The 18,854-nt window shown below is 41.1% G+C and overlaps 2 protein-coding genes across 3 annotated transcripts in view; one reads left to right on the top strand and one right to left on the bottom strand.

The window, feature by feature from the left end:
- Window positions 1–4,351: 4,351 nt before the first annotated feature.
- The window catches only part of LOC137245184 (uncharacterized), a 104,933-nt gene continuing 90,430 nt past the window's right edge, over window positions 4,352–18,854 (bottom strand). For both annotated transcript variants that reach the window (XM_067775439.1, XM_067775440.1), the window contains exon 5: window positions 4,352–5,512. In XM_067775439.1, coding sequence (XP_067631540.1) covers window positions 5,317–5,512 — 196 coding nt within the window. In that variant the 3' untranslated portion in view covers window positions 4,352–5,316. The remainder of the gene's footprint in view (window positions 5,513–18,854) is intronic.
- LOC137243626 (uncharacterized) lies at window positions 13,949–15,201 on the top strand. Its single transcript, XM_067771515.1, has 2 exons — window positions 13,949–14,023; window positions 14,075–15,201. Exons 1-2 carry the CDS (start codon window positions 13,966–13,968, stop codon window positions 15,199–15,201), a joined length of 1,185 nt encoding a protein of 394 aa, XP_067627616.1. The 5' UTR covers window positions 13,949–13,965.

An 18,854-nucleotide genomic window follows, 5' to 3' on the forward strand; every position in this document is an offset into this window, starting at 1 on the left:
GGTGGAGTTGTTTTAAAAGGGGTTGGTTACTACTTATTACAGTAAGTATGTATTGAGGCTTATATTTACGGTGTTTAATTTTGATGAGGAAACTTGGCATTGTCCTACACATTTCACATAAAAATAAACAATCGGCAAGTGTGTAATTTTGGTAAGGTATATACATTAAGCTATCCCAATGGTGCATGCATATCGGGAATACATATATATTTTATGATGATTTATGGTAACTTAACATCAAAATGTATATGGCACATTACAATCATTTTATTGCGCAAAAAATTGGTTTAGGTAATGCGTCGATGGAATATATTTGTTTTCCCAAAAGCATACACTGGTGGCACTTTGAAATTAGATTGCAGTAGAGGCTCTTTATTGCAGTGAAATTCATTTTTATTATTTTCCATCGATGTAAAATGACTGTAGCACTTGAGTTAGAATATCGTTAATTTGTTAACAGGTGACGGGTGAGAGTCAGGTAGTGGGTGATAGTTGCATATTGATGGCTCGCTGCCAGGTGTTGGCGCTGTAATAGCTTACCTAGCAATTTTGGTTTTGAACTAATACTGATTCTCATTCTGATTGCTGGAAAATTCGGTTAAGTCTACTAGTCTCAACAATCTAATATCGACCATATTAAAATTTGTTTATAATTCATTTTGTCCATTTGTCGTTGACCGAACATTTGGCGTGCTGCTATTGTATACACAACAAAAGGTTTCTAAATTGCAGTTCTAGGAAATTTCGAAAAATATTGAATTTGAACTAGAAATAAAACGTAAAACGCACAAACAGCCGGGACAACTAGGTTACGTTAGTTGAGAGGGTATGCACGGCAGCTTCACACACTTTCACTAGGAGACATTTTCGTACAATGTTAATGGAACCAGCAATGTTAGAGTGACGATACATTCGCCTAATAAGATTACGTGCTCGTAGTCCTCAACGGACCGCTTGCATTGGTGCAAGAGCGCAATCGCTTGTGATGACACGCGTAAGTACTTCCATAGCCGATTTGTTTAGCTTGAAGCGGAAGATAGGAACTATTAAGACATAGCCACAAGTAGTTTGAGACCTCGCAATCACCACGGTTGGTCACAAAAACGCAGGAGGTAACACTGCGCCGGTCCTTCGAAGCTGTTCGCCTCGCTTAAGTCCTTTCGGCAACTTTCGCTGTGTACAGCAAAAGCAAAAGCAGATATTGAGATGTGATTTGGACGTCAGCAAGGTTCGACACCTCCGCACGATATCCGAATTAATTACGTAGGATTCAAATTATCTTAACGCAGCCTGGATGCTGTCAAATACCGTACTGTCCTGTCAGCTCTCTGCATAGACCTCCGCCTACAAAACACTGCATGAGTCAGGATGCAGATACTTTGAATGCAGCTTCAGTTCCAGTGGATTTTAAGACCCCTATTATTTCTGCCATCCCCCCCCCCCCCCCTTGAAGGATATCTGATCTGCTGAACAAGGAGGTCAAATTCCACCGGCTAAGTCCTCCTCTTTGCCACATCGCATACTGTCATAATAGTGGAACCCCTTTCACGGCCATACCGTGCACGAACTCTTGTAGACGCCACAACTGAAAAGTTACATTAAAGATTTTCTGAAGAGCTCTGCTTACTATGCCTGATTTTCACAGCAAGCTAGTTTTACACCTTCCAAATTTTCTGTTGATTGCTCTTTTCGTTTATCGCCTTCCACCAAGCAAGAACTCTATACGTTAGTATCAGTCGAATGACTGCTTTGTACATGCAATGTATGATATGCGATGGCAATACCCAGTTCCTCACGAAGTCCTCACTAGTTAGTGGTTTTTTAAAATCCATCGGGGATATTTCTATCCAGAAAATCTTCTTAGTAAAACATGCATCTGCCTTAGAAAATCTAATCTCTTCGAAGGTAAATTATTAAGATTTTTATTTTTTGATGCACCTAAAAAGAAAGCCTCAGAAGTACACGCTTACTATTCACATCACATGTGCTTGATACTGTGGTACATGAACGTACTGATTATGCATTAATCGGTGATATAATAACGACAATTTTATTCAATATTCCAGGCTACTTAAAGAAGGAGAAATATGTTATTTCGCCTTCAAATTGACTTAATAAGCAATTGTGTTCTTTTAAATAATAATTTATTCAGAGCGGCCCACCGTTGGGCTGAAAAACACTTGTGGTGTAGCAAATCCAACGATTTTCTTTCAACCGTTGTTCCATACAAATCATATGTGGAATTTTCAAGACCCGTAACCCTTTGTACCCAAATCGGTCGATATACATACACTGAAAAGAAACTGAAAAAATCTCAAGAAATATGTTTTGCTAACTTGGCTCCTTTAGTAGTTATTTTGGATAAAGTTCAACCTCAAAATGTTTCAGATTCCTCATACAATTTGAATAGAGAAACTTATGCCGCGATGAGGCACCGCTATGCAATAAAATAAAAGCTGCATTTTTTAAAAGCTATCTTTTTTTTGGCCCACCCTAATGTACCATTCAACTCCACTCTTAGTCAACCTGTTGCCATAATAACACCGATCTCTCATTCAATAGCACGCTCAGGAAGCCTATTGTGGACACTGAAAGCACACTCTTTATCAACTTCGCTAAGGCTTGGAGTTAGTATTGGAGCGAATTTTAGGAAATTGTCTATCATTCTGCCCTTCTGTTATCGTTATCACTGAACTGTCAAATAAATAATGGCAAGTGCTCTGTAAATAAAGTACTCCTTACTAACGGTGCTATAATCATGCTTATTCACCATCGTTCGCCTATTTCTCACAGCATCTAGACCTTTCGCGAAAACCCTTCTCGAATAGTTGCTTATTTATTTCTAACTTCTGTATCTCATAGTTGCTTATTTATTTCTCGTTTCTGTATCTTAAATTGTCTGTAGCCATTTGTGTATATGTGTGTACAAGTATTTTATATGTGTGTGTAGATGTTTGAGTAATATGCGCTGTACATCTCTGCATCTCTTATTTTGTTTTCCTTCTATGTATATGTGTTTGAAATTCTGAGTAACATGCCAACCTAATATAAACGCACGCAAGACATATTCTGTCAAAAATGTCTCATGCACATACAACTGGTATGAGAGCAACCCAAACTGAATTTGCTCCGTGAAAGCCTAATACGTTTTCACACAGAAACTTAATGATCTCATTTCACCTGCTAATGAAATCGTAGATTTTTTGCTTTCACACAGAAGTAACTGCTTGATTAGTATGAAGGATGAGACAGACAATCATGGCGGAACGATACAAGGTGGGAGCATGGTGACATACCTATAAACAAAAAAAATGCTATGTACTTGTAAATTCGATGGACAAATGTCAAAATCGTACTGCGCCGGTAGTTGATGTATCAAATCAAATAAAAAAGGTTATAATCAGCTGTTCGATGCGGCCACCTTGTATCGTTCCGCCATGCAGACAATGACATTTGCTTTAAAAATTAAGAAGCGGAAACGGAAGCGGAACGCTGCCAACAGAGTTGCATTGTGCTTTTGACTTCATTAGGCATTCGATTAGCTACTAATGAAATAATAATAGATTCGAATTTTGTAGGGAAGATTGAGCTCAATAAGCGTCTTAATGTAGAAAATTGCATTTATTATTCAATAAGCCGTCTGTGTGAAATTAGTATAACTCGATTTCCAATTTTTTTCTGCGTGACATTTAGATTTGACGTTTCCACACATGCTTTACATTGTCGCAATGCATGCTTATTTGGGTTAGGACAAAAAAACGCCGGTTGTTTGCGTGCGCTAAAAAAACCCAGTGCGGTTTTATTAGGTTGGCATGTAATATCAGAGAGGATAGATAGAATAAGAGAAATCATTTCAATTTTTACTTGTAATGTACCTGTTTGGCGGGTATTAGAAAATTACCTTCTACACATTTTTAAGAAGTTTATATTAATATATATTGTGATTGTTGGAAAGAGGATGAATTGCTTAATTAATACGATCCTTTAAAATAATCAAAAATACCTCATGAAAATGTATAGAAGCATTGTAAAATTACCCCTCAAATGGGCCATTACAAATAAATTTCGCAAAAAGTATGAAATGACGTCTCTTATTATATCTCTCTCTGGTAATATGAGCTCGTTGTAGTTGTTTACATGTATGTGTGGCTGTTTTCAATTCCACCTGCAGGCCTTGCTGTTGCTCGTGTCCAGCAATTATTACTAGCTGCATAGTGACGTATCGAAACTACTAATATTCGCCACAGCTTTGTATGAGCTCCAGTAATGAAGGGAATCACACCACAGTAATCAAAACGGTTTTTATTTTTTTCAATATTTTATTAGATTTTTAAAGGCTATAGTAAAAACTCACTGCTTCTTCTCTTGAAATATTCTGATATATACAAAAACAACAATTTCATAAAAAAATAGGTATGTAATATTAACTAAATTTAAAAAAAATAAAATCTATACAATAGTTTTGAGAGCAGCCAAGAAATGGTGAAGCGAATATTTCTCTCACTTTTTTGTTTAAAGTATTTTCGAAATAATTTCGAAAATAATGGTAAAAGGTAAACAAGTGGTTTCTAAATTCATTTATGCTAGAAAAATATTTGAAAAATTCCAAAATAAAAATTTTTTCGTGGGCACAAAATATGTACAGCAGTGAACACGAAAATAGCAGTGGCACTTTTTGTAAAAGTTTTGTCAGTTAAATTCTTCTTTTTCTATAATGCATTTCGATAATGTAAAAAAAAATTACTACAACTTACTGGAGCATAAAAAAGCATTTCAAAAACGTTTTCAAAGAAATTCGAAGATTCGGAAAAAGTGTTTCTCTCAAAATTCGCATTAATTTTTAGTAAGTTTTTTTGAAAAACTCTTTATTCAAATAAGTCAGAAATCTTTAAATAAAAATTTCGTAACAAATGTAAGATTTTCTCGAATATTCGAACTCTCTTCGAAAATGTGTTTGAAATTGGTTTGAATAGTTACAGTTACAAAATTTGAATAAATTTTTTCTTAAATTATCGAAAATAATAAAAAGAAGAAGAAAGAAATTTCATAAAAACTCCCACTGCTATTTTGATGCTCGCTACTGTATTTCCGTACTATTTTCGAATTTCTTATGTAAAATGTAATTCTACTCTCAACTTATACTGCTGCTCTTTAAAAAACCTCAATACACATATACAAATAAATAAATATGTGCATACTTTATGAAGATATTGAATTTTTTTTTCTCTTCTTTTAGAACTTGCGATTCGGGTTTATCTCTAAAAATGGCTGTAATTTGCACATTCGAGTGGCACATTTGATTGTAGCGTACATTGCTCATCTTCGCCGATTTTTTTGCATCATTGTCTCCAATACGCTGGGATCTAATGTTGAAGCATGCTCAAAGTCTTCAGAACTTGCATTCTCTTCTGCCACATTTACAAAAGCGCTCGATAGTTCGCCATTCAATCTATTAACAGCACCCGTGGAGATGTCATACATGAAAATCTCTTGCTCAGCATCGTCGCTGGATCTGTGGTGAGAAGATGCGGTAAAATGAATTAAAACTTGTAAAAATAAAAAAGGAGAATATATTTTGACAAATTATATAAACACTAGCAGACCCGGCAGGCGTTGTTGCGCCCTAACTTTGGTCTGTCTGCATAACTTTTAAGAAGTTTATATCTCGTACTCCCAAACACCCCCCCCCCCTTTCTCGCTCTCTTCCCCCTTTTCCTTATCCGTTTATTTAGTACCAGTCCCAGTCCTAGTCCCTGGTCCCTTTAAATTCTGAAAATGTCAACTGGATCGTATTTGCCCCATTTTCCTTGAAAGACGTACTGCTCCCGCAGCCCCTTTTACTGACTACGGAAATAACGTAGAAAAATATTCATGCACCCGCAGCAACTGAAAGTCGCGGTCAAGGGTAGTGTTGCGGATTATTACCTTCTCTTGTAGATTTACCTTTTGCGGCTAATACCTGTAGCGGGTTGTCAGTACGGCAAGAAATGCTTCTGCTGCTCTGATGCGGCGGTTTCCAAAACGAAATCAATCAACACTCGAGAATACTTTAATTCTTAACAACAAATAATTTTATTAATTCAAATTAATGTACTCAAAAATATTGGCAAGTATTAGCAAAACAATTATTCGATAGCGAGCGGTATATATAAGAAAAAATGGACTGTATGCCAGAATGTAACAAAGAATTGTGTACAAAAGGAATAGAGATAATGCAAATGTCAATAAATACAGGAAGCATGATTGTGTATTAACCCTTGTAGTAATAAATAAATACATATGTCTCATGCTTGAAAATTCGAACTCAACATACCGCCGCCCTTGAACTATCTAGTTACGTATGATACGTTCAACTTTAAATTACATTTGATTTTACATTTCTTATGTTTACAAAATAGAAAAATAAACTTAACAGAATTTAATCATTATATAAAAAAAAGGTTTAACAGAATTAGATTATTATGTTCAGATTCGACTGTTAACAAAACAATGTTTAAAATATAAAAAATGTGAGCAATTTTAACATGGTTAAAAAATGTGTCTTCATGGTTCTTCGTTCTCGCAAAATAAATCACCTTTCGTAGGTAGAAGGCATATTTTCGTAATCGGCCGTTTGAATTCGCCATTAGGGGTCTTTACCGTGACGACCCTTGTGCGACCGTCAGCTCCCGGATGACATCGAACTACCCTCGCTAGTGTCCACTTTGTGGGAGGGGTAGCTTCGTCGAATACAGCCACAACGTCTCCATCTTCAAAGTTACGCGTCGGTCTAAACCACTTGGTGCGGCGTTGTAAACTCACGAGATACTCGTCTCTCCAACGACGCCAGAAATGCTGTCTTATGGATGATATCAACTGCCACCTTTGCCGGAGATTTCCCCGGAACCCTTGACCCTCAGGTTCCGGGATAGACTTAAGCGGTTCGCCGATAATAAAGTGCCCCGGTGTTAGAGCTTCGAGGTCGAGTGCATTCGTAGAAACCTCGCACAATGGACGGGAGTTTACGCAAGCTTCCACTTCCGTTAATAGCGTGCTGAATTCCTCGTAAGACAAGAGGGTTCCACCTAAAACGCGTTTCAGGTGGTACTTGATCCGTTTTATACCGGTTTCCCAGTATCCGCCCATGTGAGGCGCGGTCGGTGGATTGAAGCGCCATTCTATGTGCGAATCAGCGAAGAAATTCTGCAGCGTATCGTCTTCCATACATTTTTCGTACATGACACGAAGCTCCTTCTCGGCTCCGACGAAATTCGTGCCATTATCGGAAAACATGGTCTTGCAGTATCCTCTACGATTAATAAAACGCTTGAACGCGTTGAGGAATGCAGGGGTCGACAGATCTCCTACGAACTCCAGATGCATCGCACCCGTGCACATACAAATAAAAGAACAAATATATCCCTTAATGGATTTCGCTCCTCTTCCATGGGTAAACTTATACGAATAGGGACCGGCGAAGTCGACCGCAGTGCGCGTGAAGCAGCGAGAGTAAGTCGTACGAAACGCTGGAAGGTCACCCATGGACTGTTTGGAGGCGTTGCGATTGATGCAAGTGCACTTAACACACTTATGATAAATGCTACGGATTAAACTGCGGACGCCAATTATCCAGTAGCGACGTTGCAATACGACCTGCATTATGCGCGGCCCAGCATGTAATGTAAAACGGTGAATATCAGAAATTATTAATCGAGATAGCGGGGAATTTTTAGCCAAAATTATTGGATGCCTGACATCATTCGTGACCTCTGCGGATTTTAGTCGTCCACCTACCCGAAGGATACCGTTCGGGTCGAGAAAGGGCTGCAAGCGCAACAAGCTACTGCGCGTTTCATTCAATTTTAATTCTTCGTTGAGACTGCTGTACTCGTTTTTGCTTTTAGTCCATGGTATTTCTTTAACTTCTTCATTAAGTGAAAACAAATTGGTCTCCTCTTCTGAATCTTCAATTTCATAAACAGTCTTTTCGTTTTGCACTTCAAAATATTTTTCAATAAGCTTTTGTTCAGTGTTTCGAAAGAGTACAGTAGCAGGTAGTACTTCAATTGTAAGATCATTTATAAGCGGTACGACTTCCCGAGATATCAAAGCATTTAATGCATCAGATGGTTATCGACGTGTTTCAACAGGAGGAAGACGCAGATCCAGTACAGAAACAGCGCATTTTAGACGAAATCGAATCGGAGATTTACGAGATCAACGCCGAACAACATTTCTTGTTTCTTCGTTTGCGTCGGATTATGGACGAATTCTACAAAATGCTTAAAAGAAATGATGTTCAAATAAATAATGATGCATTAAGAACGCTTTTGATGGCATCAGCAGAGTCATTAGTGACCTTTTTAATGTCACCTAAGGCCCTAATATGCGCTTCAACGATGACGCGCATAACCTTGTAACGCGCCTTGAGCAGGTTCCACGCCTCAGTATAGTTTGCGTCGCTTATCTTAAAGCCACTTATTATGCTAAGGGCGTCTCCTTTTAAACAACTACGCAGATAGTACAACTTTTTCCCGCCCGACATTTAAATATATTTGCAAACCGCATACAAATCGTCGCATCGGAAATATTTCGATCTACGTTTTTTTCATCTTTTTTATGCTGTAATTCGTATCGACCTTTAGTTGCCCTCCGCAAGCAGCAGCAAACAAACCGCCGGAGAAATATATACATAGTACATAAATTACATACGTACATTAGACCCTTCCATTTTTATAATTTTTTTTTGCTGCGAAGTACAATGTCTACTTTCGTCAAAACGCGTGACTCTGCCCTCAACGCCATTAAGCGGTACATGACGAAAAGTAAGGACGACGATTTTATTTTGGATGTCGATAATGTTGAAAGCTATCTGACATTGTTGAGTGAGCAATGGGCTCGTTTCAACACCGCGCAAGATGCAGTAGAGGTTTCGTGTGGAGCCGACAATATTGAGGTGGAGGAAAATGCTCGCATACAGGCCGAAACCTGGTATTGCACGGCGTTGGTAAATTTTAAGCGCGTGCAGAAATGTAGAGCTGAATCTGTGTCGCAACCAATTTCGTCGTCAGCAACTGTGTCTGCATCCATTCGACTGCCCAAAATGGATCTTCCAACATTCGCCGGCGATTCAACTGAATGGATTGCGTTTTACGATGGTTTTTGTTCGCTAGTCGAAAACAATCCTACCTTGTCGGGCGGGCAAAAGTTGTACTATCTGCGTAGTTGTTTAAAAGGAGACGCCCTTAGCATAATAAGTGGCTTTAAGATAAGCGACGCAAACTATACTGAGGCGTGGAACCTGCTCAAGGCGCGTTACAAGGTTATGCGCGTCATCGTTGAAGCGCATATTAGGGCCTTAGGTGACATTAAAAAGGTCACTAATGACTCTGCTGATGCCATCAAAAGCGTTCTTAATGCATTTCATCAGCACATTCGAGAGCTCAAAGCGTTAGGTAGGCCGGTCGAGTTTTGGGACGATTGGCTAGTCCACGAGATCGTTAACAAACTAGCGTTCGAGACCCGGAAGCAGTGGGAGTTGTCGCTGGTAAGCGATGAGCCACCAACCCTTGATCAGTTGACTACCTTTTTAGAAATACGATGCCGCTCGTTATCGATGCTAACTACGCCTGATGCCCAGACCACAGTAGGGAAGGTAACCCCGTCAAAATCAGCTGGAAAGTCAACAAAAGTTTTGCACGCGATCTCGGAACGAGCCAATACGCGATGTCTATACTGCAATGCAAGTCACAGGATTTATGCTTGTGAGAAGTTCCGCAATCTAGATGCCACCGCCAAATCGAAATTCCTTAAAGAATCAAAAGCCTGTCTTAACTGTTTGAGTCCTGGACATTTCAAAGACCGCTGTAACAGTACCTCCGCATGCCGTATATGCCACCAACGGCATCACACACTGCTTCATGGTATGGGAGTATCAACCGCTAGCACTACAACAGCTCATTTCATCGCTGAGGCTGACTGCAATGCAACGACTGCTCCATCTGCTATCCCCCTTACAACTTTCTCGACTAGTACCGCATCCACTATCGTTAAACCACCATTAACTTCCGCTTCCACATCTGTTTCGTCATGCCTGAGCTCTAAGGCTGACCCGCTAGCCATAAGGCAACATGCCGTTTTGCTTTCAACCGCTGCCGTGAAGGTTCGCGATAGTTCCAATAGATGGCAGACAGCTCGTCTGTTATTTGATTCGGGTTCACATGCGACGTTCGTAACCGAGGCGTGTGTGCAGCGTTTAGGACTACCCCGAACATCGGCTTCCGTAGTGGTCACTGGGATCGGTTCATCCCAAGGAGGTCGCTGTAAGGGTGAGACATCACTTTTACTCTCATCGAGTTTTTCGGATGACTGCTACTCAATAGATGCCTTGATTTTACAAAAAATTACAGGCGACTCGCCATCGCAAAAGCTGGACATCCCTGAATGGCCACATATTCGGGGGTTGGTTCTGGCAGATCCGGACTTCATGAAACCCGGACGCATCGACATTTTGGTTGGAATGGATGTCATGGGCCGTCTCATCTGTACCGAACTTCGCAAAGGACCACCTGGCACACCGATAGCGCAAAAAACAGTATTCGGTTGGACTTTGTGCGGAAATGTTGATACTTCGCCGTCGTCAAACCAACAAGTACAAACGCTGCACTGTTATGTGCAAATCGATCGAGCTCTGACTAGGCTGTGGGAACTTGAAGAGTCTCCACGTAAACAGCATTTGACGTTCGAAGAGCGCTTCTGTGAAGATAACTTCGCATCTACGCACTGCCGGTTGCCTGATGGTCGCTTTCTAGTGGAGTTACCGCTGAAAGTTGATGTGCCATTGGGTGACTCTCGCGACTTCGCAGTTCGCAGTCTGCTGCATATGGAACGGAGGATGACTCGTGACACCAAGTTGCAGGCACATTACAACGAGTTCATGCAAGAGCTTATGGAAATGGGACATATGGAAGCCGTAACGGGAGCAACGAATAATGCTGTCTATTACATGCCGCATCATGCAGTGTTGAAGGAGTCCAGCATCACGACGAAGCTAAGAGTCGTTTTCAACGCTTCCGCCAAAACTTCGTCCGGAAATTCGCTAAACGACGGGCTGTGTGTTGGACCGCAACTGCAACAGGATCTGTATTCCATACTATTACGCTTTCGAACTCATCGCTATGCTGTAACAGCGGATGTTGCTAAGATGTATCGTCAGGTATGCGTATCGTCGAAGCACGTGGATTTGCAACGCATCGTTTGGCGTTCTGACCCATCTTTGCCTATTCAAGACTACCGCATGCTACGAGTAACCTATGGTGTGGCGGCCGCGTCTCATTTAGCTGTAAAAGCCCTACAACAAACTGCTATAGATTCGTCGAACAGCTGCGAAAGATCCGTTTCAGCGATTCTTAATGATTTTTATATGGACGATTTGCTCACTGGCGCATCCTGTAAAACTCATTTGCAATCACTACAACGGAACGTGTCGGAGATTTTGAAGGAAGGTGGTTTCGAACTGCGAAAGTGGGCAACGAATTGCAAAGAACTGAACGAAAGTATCTCCGAGTCATCAGGAAGTATATCACACTACGTGGTGGATGGTAAGGACGCACATGCGCTTGGTTTAATGTGGGATACCGAGCAAGATCATTTCACCTTTGCAGTCAACCTGAAGGAGGAACCTACACGTTTGACTAAAAGATCGTTCTTGGCCGATGCCAGCACATTGTTCGACCCTTTGGGCTTACTCGCTCCGGTAACAATCAAATCGAAGATGTGGTTCCAAGACGTTTGGCGCTCTGCAGTTGGATGGGACGACCTGATCCCAGACTCGATCTCCAGGGCGTGGCTCGATCACCGGTTTCAGCTGCAGAAACTGAGAGAATTGAGGGTGAATCGCTGGCTTGGATCTGGAACAACCGGGGCACTCACCGAGCTACATGTTTTTGCTGACGCTTCGGAACGCGCTTATGCTGCTGTTATCTACGCTCGCACCTTGCAATACGACGGCACGGTCACGGTTTCTATCATTTCGTCGAAAACTAAGGTGGCACCGCTCAAAACGACCACACTGCCGCGTCTAGAACTTTGTGCGGCGCATTTAGCTTCAAAGTTAGTTCGTAGCGTGTTGAACAGTTGGTGCGATATTCGTTACCCGCTGTACGCTTGGACGGATTCGACGATCACGCTAGCTTGGCTGCAAGCACACCCTAGCAGATGGATGACCTTCATAGCAAACCGAGTTGCCGACGTTCAAGAAATCTTGCCTCCCGAGTGTTGGAATCATGTGCGTACAGCATTGAATCCTGCTGATTGTGCTTCAAGGGGTATATCGCCTTCTGATTTGCTTGGACAACAGCTGTGGTGGAACGGTCCTGATTTTTTGAAGGGTACAAACCAGTTCTGGAAGGAAGGTTCCTTGAAGCCGCACACAACCGACCTAGGCGTCCGAAACAAGGTCGTAGCCCACGTGATCAACTCGGATGACCACTGGCCAGTCATTAGGAAATATTCGTCGTTTTCCAAGTTGCGTCGTGTCATCGCTTACATATTAAGGTTTATATCAAACTCTCGTGCTGCTGTCAAACGCCTCGATGAAAAACGAGCTGGGTCTTTAAGCGGTCTGGAGTTAATGGAAGCTGAACGCTGCTTAATAAAGTATTCCCAAACCCTTTACTTTGCTAACGAGATCTCCTGTTGCACCGCAAATCGGCCGATCCCGGTACGCAGTAGCTTGTTGCGCTTGCAGCCCTTTCTCGACCCGAACGGTATCCTTCGGGTAGGTGGACGACTAAAATCCGCAGAGGTCACGAATGATGTCAGGCATCCAATAATTTTGGCTAAAAATTCCCCGCTATCTCGATTAATAATTTCTGATATTCACCGTTTTACATTACATGCTGGGCCGCGCATAATGCAGGTCGTATTGCAACGTCGCTACTGGATAATTGGCGTCCGCAGTTTAATCCGTAGCATTTATCAAAAGTGTGTTAAGTACACTTGCATCAATCGCAACGCCTCCAAACAGTCCATGGGTGACCTTCCAGCGTTTCGTACGACTTACTCTCGCTGCTTCACGCGCACTGCGGTCGACTTCGCCGGTCCCTATTCGTATAAGTTTACCCATGGAAGAGGAGCGAAATCCATTAAGGGATATATTTGTTCTTTTATTTGTATGTGCACGGGTGCGATGCATCTGGAGTTCGTAGGAGATCTGTCGACCCCTGCATTCCTCAACGCGTTCAAGCGTTTTATTAATCGTAGAGGATACTGCAAGACCATGTTTTCCGATAATGGCACGAATTTCGTCGGAGCCGAGAAGGAGCTTCGTGTCATGTACGAAAAATGTATGGAAGACGATACGCTGCAGAATTTCTTCGCTGATTCGCACATAGAATGGCGCTTCAATCCACCGACCGCGCATCACATGGGCGGATACTGGGAAACCGGTATAAAACGGATCAAGTACCACCTGAAACGCGTTTTAGGTGGAACCCTCTTGTCTTACGAGGAATTCAGCACGCTATTAACGGAAGTGGAAGCTTGCGTAAACTCCCGTCCATTGTGCGAGGTTTCTACGAATGCACTCGACCTCGAAGCTCTAACACCGGGGCACTTTATTATCGGCGAACCGCTTAAGTCTATCCCGGAACCTGAGGGTCAAGGGTTCCGGGGAAATCTCCGGCAAAGGTGGCAGTTGATATCATCCATAAGACAGCATTTCTGGCGTCGTTGGAGAGACGAGTATCTCGTGAGTTTACAACGCCGCGCCAAGTGGTTTAGACCGACGCGTAACTTTGAAGATGGAGACGTTGTGGCTGTATTCGACGAAGCTACCCCTCCCACAAAGTGGACACTAGCGAGGGTAGTTCGATGTCATCCGGGAGCTGACGGTCGCACAAGGGTCGTCACGGTAAAGACCCCTAATGGCGAATTCAAACGGCCGATTACGAAAATTCTGAAGGAAATATCAACTGTTTGTCTCAAATGTCTTTGTTGAAACCAATTTCTCAAAGAATAGTACAAAATAGTGGAGCTGTTCAAGGTAATGATAGCCTTGAAGATGCTTCTAAATTTTTACAAATGAATCTTGTAGAAGATAAAAATGTTGTTGGTAAATTAGAAACGAATTGCGCCGATGTCTTCTCTAGCAGTCTGGAACAACAAATTAATATACCTGTATCGAAAAATGTTAAAATTAGCCGGTTGAATTTGAGACAAGCTCTTAACAAAGCACGTACTGAAAATATGGTAGCAAAAGCAGCGGCAAGCCTTTTAGCACGCTCGACTACGTCAACATCAGTAACCCAAACTATTGACAGAACAGTCAATTCACATGTTGGAAAAAAATATGATATCAGGCCACGAATAGCAAAACATAATGCTGCTATGGCCATATCAAAAGAGCGCAATGTATCAGAATTAAATTCATCATCTGAGGACTCTAATCCCGAACGCCTGCCAACACCGCCTCAAACCTTTTTGGGTTTTATGGAGGTTGACGAACAGCGGACGTTGCCTGAACACTATGGCCAAGAAATGTTTTTACGTATTTTTCAACTTTTTACTCCCAATGTGCTTGTTCAGATGCAACAACGTCGTTCAAAGAGAAAACGTCGTAATGTGCACAGCAATGAACGGGCTGACTTCCATTATGGTCGGATTGAGTATGGCACCTATCCCCCCCCCCCCCCCCCCCCCCCCCCAGAAAAAAAACGAAAGGAATTTTTACTATCGCCCGAAGTTAAACGGGTTCTCCAATCCAGGCGCCCTAAACGTGGCAATGCTGAAAAAAATGAAGATGCCATACCATCACGATCTAGTTCTAGTTCTCCAGATGAAAAACGTTATTGCAACGAGTGCCTGAAGAATGGAGGTTGCTTTGAGCAGTGTACAGAATGCAAAGGTTATTATCATCAATTATGCCATAAAGAAGAAAATTACAAGGGAAATAACTATAAAGGGGCTTTAGTTTTACAAAGCAAGCAGAGAAAATTATGCCCAGCATGTAGACGTCTACTTTCAAGTACATTTATCAAAGAAGGGCAGCAATATAAAACCTTACATTGTACTGCGCAGGAGCTTCAAAAGAAACTTGAACACGAAAGAGACCGCCGTATAAGCTTGCAGCAAGAAAGTAAGATGTACAAATTACAAATGCGTAATTTGTTCAACATCGTCAATACTATCAAAAGCGATCAAGAGAACGACAGCTCTGGATAGATGTACATTGTGACGATAACAGTCTTTGAAGTTTAAGACAACATACTACTCTTAGCATTAAGTTTTGTTTCGATGGTTTCGCATTTTGCTAAATACGGTACCTATGTTATTAGGTTAGTAGAAATGCAATAGTATTTATTTTCATTTATTTTCCGATCATAAAAGCAGTATTGATATATTTCGATTCATTACAAAAAAAAAAATTATAAAAATGGAAGGGTCTAATGTACGTATGTAATTTATGTACTATGTATATATTTCTCCGGCGGTTTGTTTGCTGCTGCTTGCGGAGGGCAACTAAAGGGCGATACGAATTACAGCATAAAAAAGATGAAAAAAACGTAGATCGAAATATTTCCGATGCGACGATTTGTATGCGGTTTGCAAATATATTTAAATGCGAATATTTTTCTTTATATATACTTGCACAGCTCAGCAGATCCGGCTCGAAGGACCAAAAAATGTTGCGGATTATTACCTTCTCTTGTAGATTTACCTTTTGCGGCTAATACCTGTAGCGGGTTGTCAGTACGGCAAGAAATGCTTCTGCTGCTCTGATGCGGCGGTTTCCAAAACGAAATCAATCAACACTCGAGAATACTTTAATTCTTAACAACAAATAATTTTATTAATTCAAATTAATGTACTCAAAAATATTGGCAAGTATTAGCAAAACAATTATTCGATAGCGAGCGGTATATATAAGAAAAAATGGACTGTATGCCAGAATGTAACAAAGAATTGTGTACAAAAGGAATAGAGATAATGCAAATGTCAATAAATACAGGAAGCATGATTGTGTATTAACCCTTGTAGTAATAAATAAATACATATGTCTCATGCTTGAAAATTCGAACTCAACAGGTAGTGACAAATTCGAATCGGCGTGACCGACTGTTTGTGGAGGTGGCTGCATCTGACTTGCAATTATGTACTTTTATTAATAATGGCAGACACGCACCCATAGGATTCGCGCTGCTACTAAGTAGCACAATATAACATAAATTGATATTTTGGCCCTAATTCAAACGCGTACCGCTTGTGAGAGCGACTTAAAATCACAGTTAGGTGCACTGACAGCTTTGAATCTCTTTGACTAACTATTTGTGATAGCATCTGCGTCTCACTTGCTATTATTTTAACACATATTGGCAAACAAAAGCCCAATCACAGCGCCCGTCACAGGAAAAATTAACAGTGATAGTAGGAATAAGATAATAAGATCGTGATTCGGGCTGCAAAAAAGTAACGCCCGATGACATAAACTGGCTATGCAAAGTGGCTCCGTTTGTCAAGTGAAGCGCTGTGACAGATTCAAACACCGTCACTGACTGTCTATGAAGGAATCTTCATCTCGCTCACAATAAATTTTACTAATAATGACACAGGCCTTATCACAGGTCTGGTCATAGGAACAATGGACTGTGATAATAAAAGCTAATTTTCCTGTGACTTAACTGCACAAAATTTCACAGGTACTTAGGGGGCTATGCAAAGAGGTCCTGCTTACTGAAACAATGTGAGCAAATGAAGCCGTGATTTAGGCTGCTATTATATGCAAAGCCGTATATGTAATTAAGGACATCTGATGCTAGTTAGTCTCAGCCTACACAGCTAAGTTCCTGGGATCACGTACTAGGCATTGCAACATTAAAAATTCAGAAAAAAATTGTCTCAATTAGTAAAAAAAAAGTTTTTCTAAGCGGTGTCGGCCCTCGGCTGTGATTTAATAAAAATTCCGAGTGTATTTCTGCTATGAAAAGCTTTTCAGTGAAAATTCATCTGCCTTGGGTATGCCTTTCGGAGTCGGCCTAAAACATATAGTTTCCGTGGCGCCAATTCGTGGTAAAAACTAAAATAAGCACGACGCAATTGGATAAGAAGTTGGAACCTAATCCCGTCGTAGGTAAATCAAAGTAAAAGGTTGAAATGTAGCCGGTCCAAAAAAGTAACAAATTCAAAAAAATTCTCGGTTCAAAAAAATATCCAGCTTTTTGAAAGAGCCCGGCTCAAAAAAGTATGCAGTTTTAAAAGTACTCGAGTAGCAGCCGGTTTTGAAAAAACACCAGCTTCTTAAAATGTAGCCGGCTTAAAAAGGACAAAGCTTAAAAAAGTGTCCGGTTCAAAAAAGTATCCGGTTTTAAAAGTACTCGAGTTTAGGTTAGGTTAGGTTGAACTAGCCGGTCCATGAGGACCTCACATAGACTGTTTGAGCCCGAGGTGTTGCCAGAAGTTTGTTTTAACGAACAAACTGAAAAACCCTATCAAAAACCAGGATCTATGTTATAAGATAACTCCGTCCTCTTGGAAAATACTAGAAGCTTCCAAGGACTGAAGCCATTTGCTACTTCTAGATCTGACAGCTGTATCACTCCTAATAGCTGGAGTCTTAGTCTGGCAAGTGCAGGGCACGAGCACAGAATGTGCTCGATCGTTTCCTCCTCCAACCCGCACTTCCTACATCTGCTATCACTGACCAAGCCTAATTTAAAGGCATGTGACGCCAGAAGGCAGTGCCCAGTCAGAATACCCGTCATGAGTCTACAGTCCTCTCTTTTTAATGATAGAAGCAACTTTGTTAGTCTAAGGTTGTAAGACCTACACATAATCTTCGACACTTTACAGCCCCGCGCTAGAACCCAGGCCTTTCACGCTTGGCCGATCATGTGCACCTCTCGCCTTCGCTTAATCTCGCGCAGTCTAATTGGGACCTCTACGGAGCAAGCTTCAAGAGATGCGCGCTTTTTAGCTAGTTCATCCGCTTTTTCATTCCCGTCTATTCCCATATGCCCTGGGACCCAATATAGATGTATGCTTCTCCCTGTCCCAATTCTCTCCAGAGACTGCTTACACTCCAGCACGCATTTAGATGCTGTGCTGTGCGAGTTTATTGCCTTAATTGCTGCTTGATTGTCAATATAAAAGTTAACACGGTTGCTCGAGTCTAAATAAGAACCTATTCCGAAAAGTACCCGGTTTTTAAAAAGTACCCGTATCCGCAGTAGTGCATGGTTTTAAAAAGAATCCTTTTCTGAAAAGTACCCGAATCCAAAAAAGTATCCGGTTTTCAATAAGCATTTACCCATATTCGAAACATTATCCCTATTAAAAAGTACACAGATCCGGTTTTTGAAGATATTCTATTTAGAAATAGCACCAGGATCTGAAAAATGGCACGATTCTAAAGAAGTGCCCGGATTAGGAAAAGTGCCGGTATCCAAAAATAAGTACAGGTTTTTAAAATGTAGCCGGCTTTTAAAAAGTAAGTGGTTCTGAAATAGTACCAGGAGCCAAAAAAACTACGATGTTTTAAAAACGTGTTCCGTTCCAAAAAACTACCCGGATCCGGAAAAATGCCGCATTCTAAAAAAGACTAAATTGTGTGCCTAGCCATTCTCAAGTCTATTTAAACCCACAAAAAAATGTCATCAAAAGAAGTTCACTCGTTTAGGAGGAGTTCAGTGACACTCACACGCGCATTAGCAAAATTATGAAAAGATAAAGATATTACTACAATCCTGGACCTAATGTCTCTAGTGAGAAGTGTCCTGCCTTATTCTAAGTGAGGTATTCGGAATTCTGCATGGGTATAGTATACTTAGGTTTAAGCAGTTAAATATATAAGGTTTTAATTGATAGCTAATTTATGATTT

Source organism: Eurosta solidaginis, chromosome 3 (assembly GCF_040869045.1).
Source record: "Eurosta solidaginis isolate ZX-2024a chromosome 3, ASM4086904v1, whole genome shotgun sequence".
NCBI lineage: Eukaryota > Metazoa > Arthropoda > Insecta > Diptera > Tephritidae > Eurosta > Eurosta solidaginis.

Coding starts and splice junctions, on each gene's coding strand:
- LOC137243626 (XM_067771515.1), top strand. CDS start 13,966: ATGTCTTTGTTGAAACCAATTTCTCAAAGAATAGTACAAAATAGTGGA. Junction 14,024..14,074: donor AAATAGTGGAGCTGTTCAAG/GTAATGATAGCC, acceptor TGAATCTTGTAG/AAGATAAAAATGTTGTTGGT.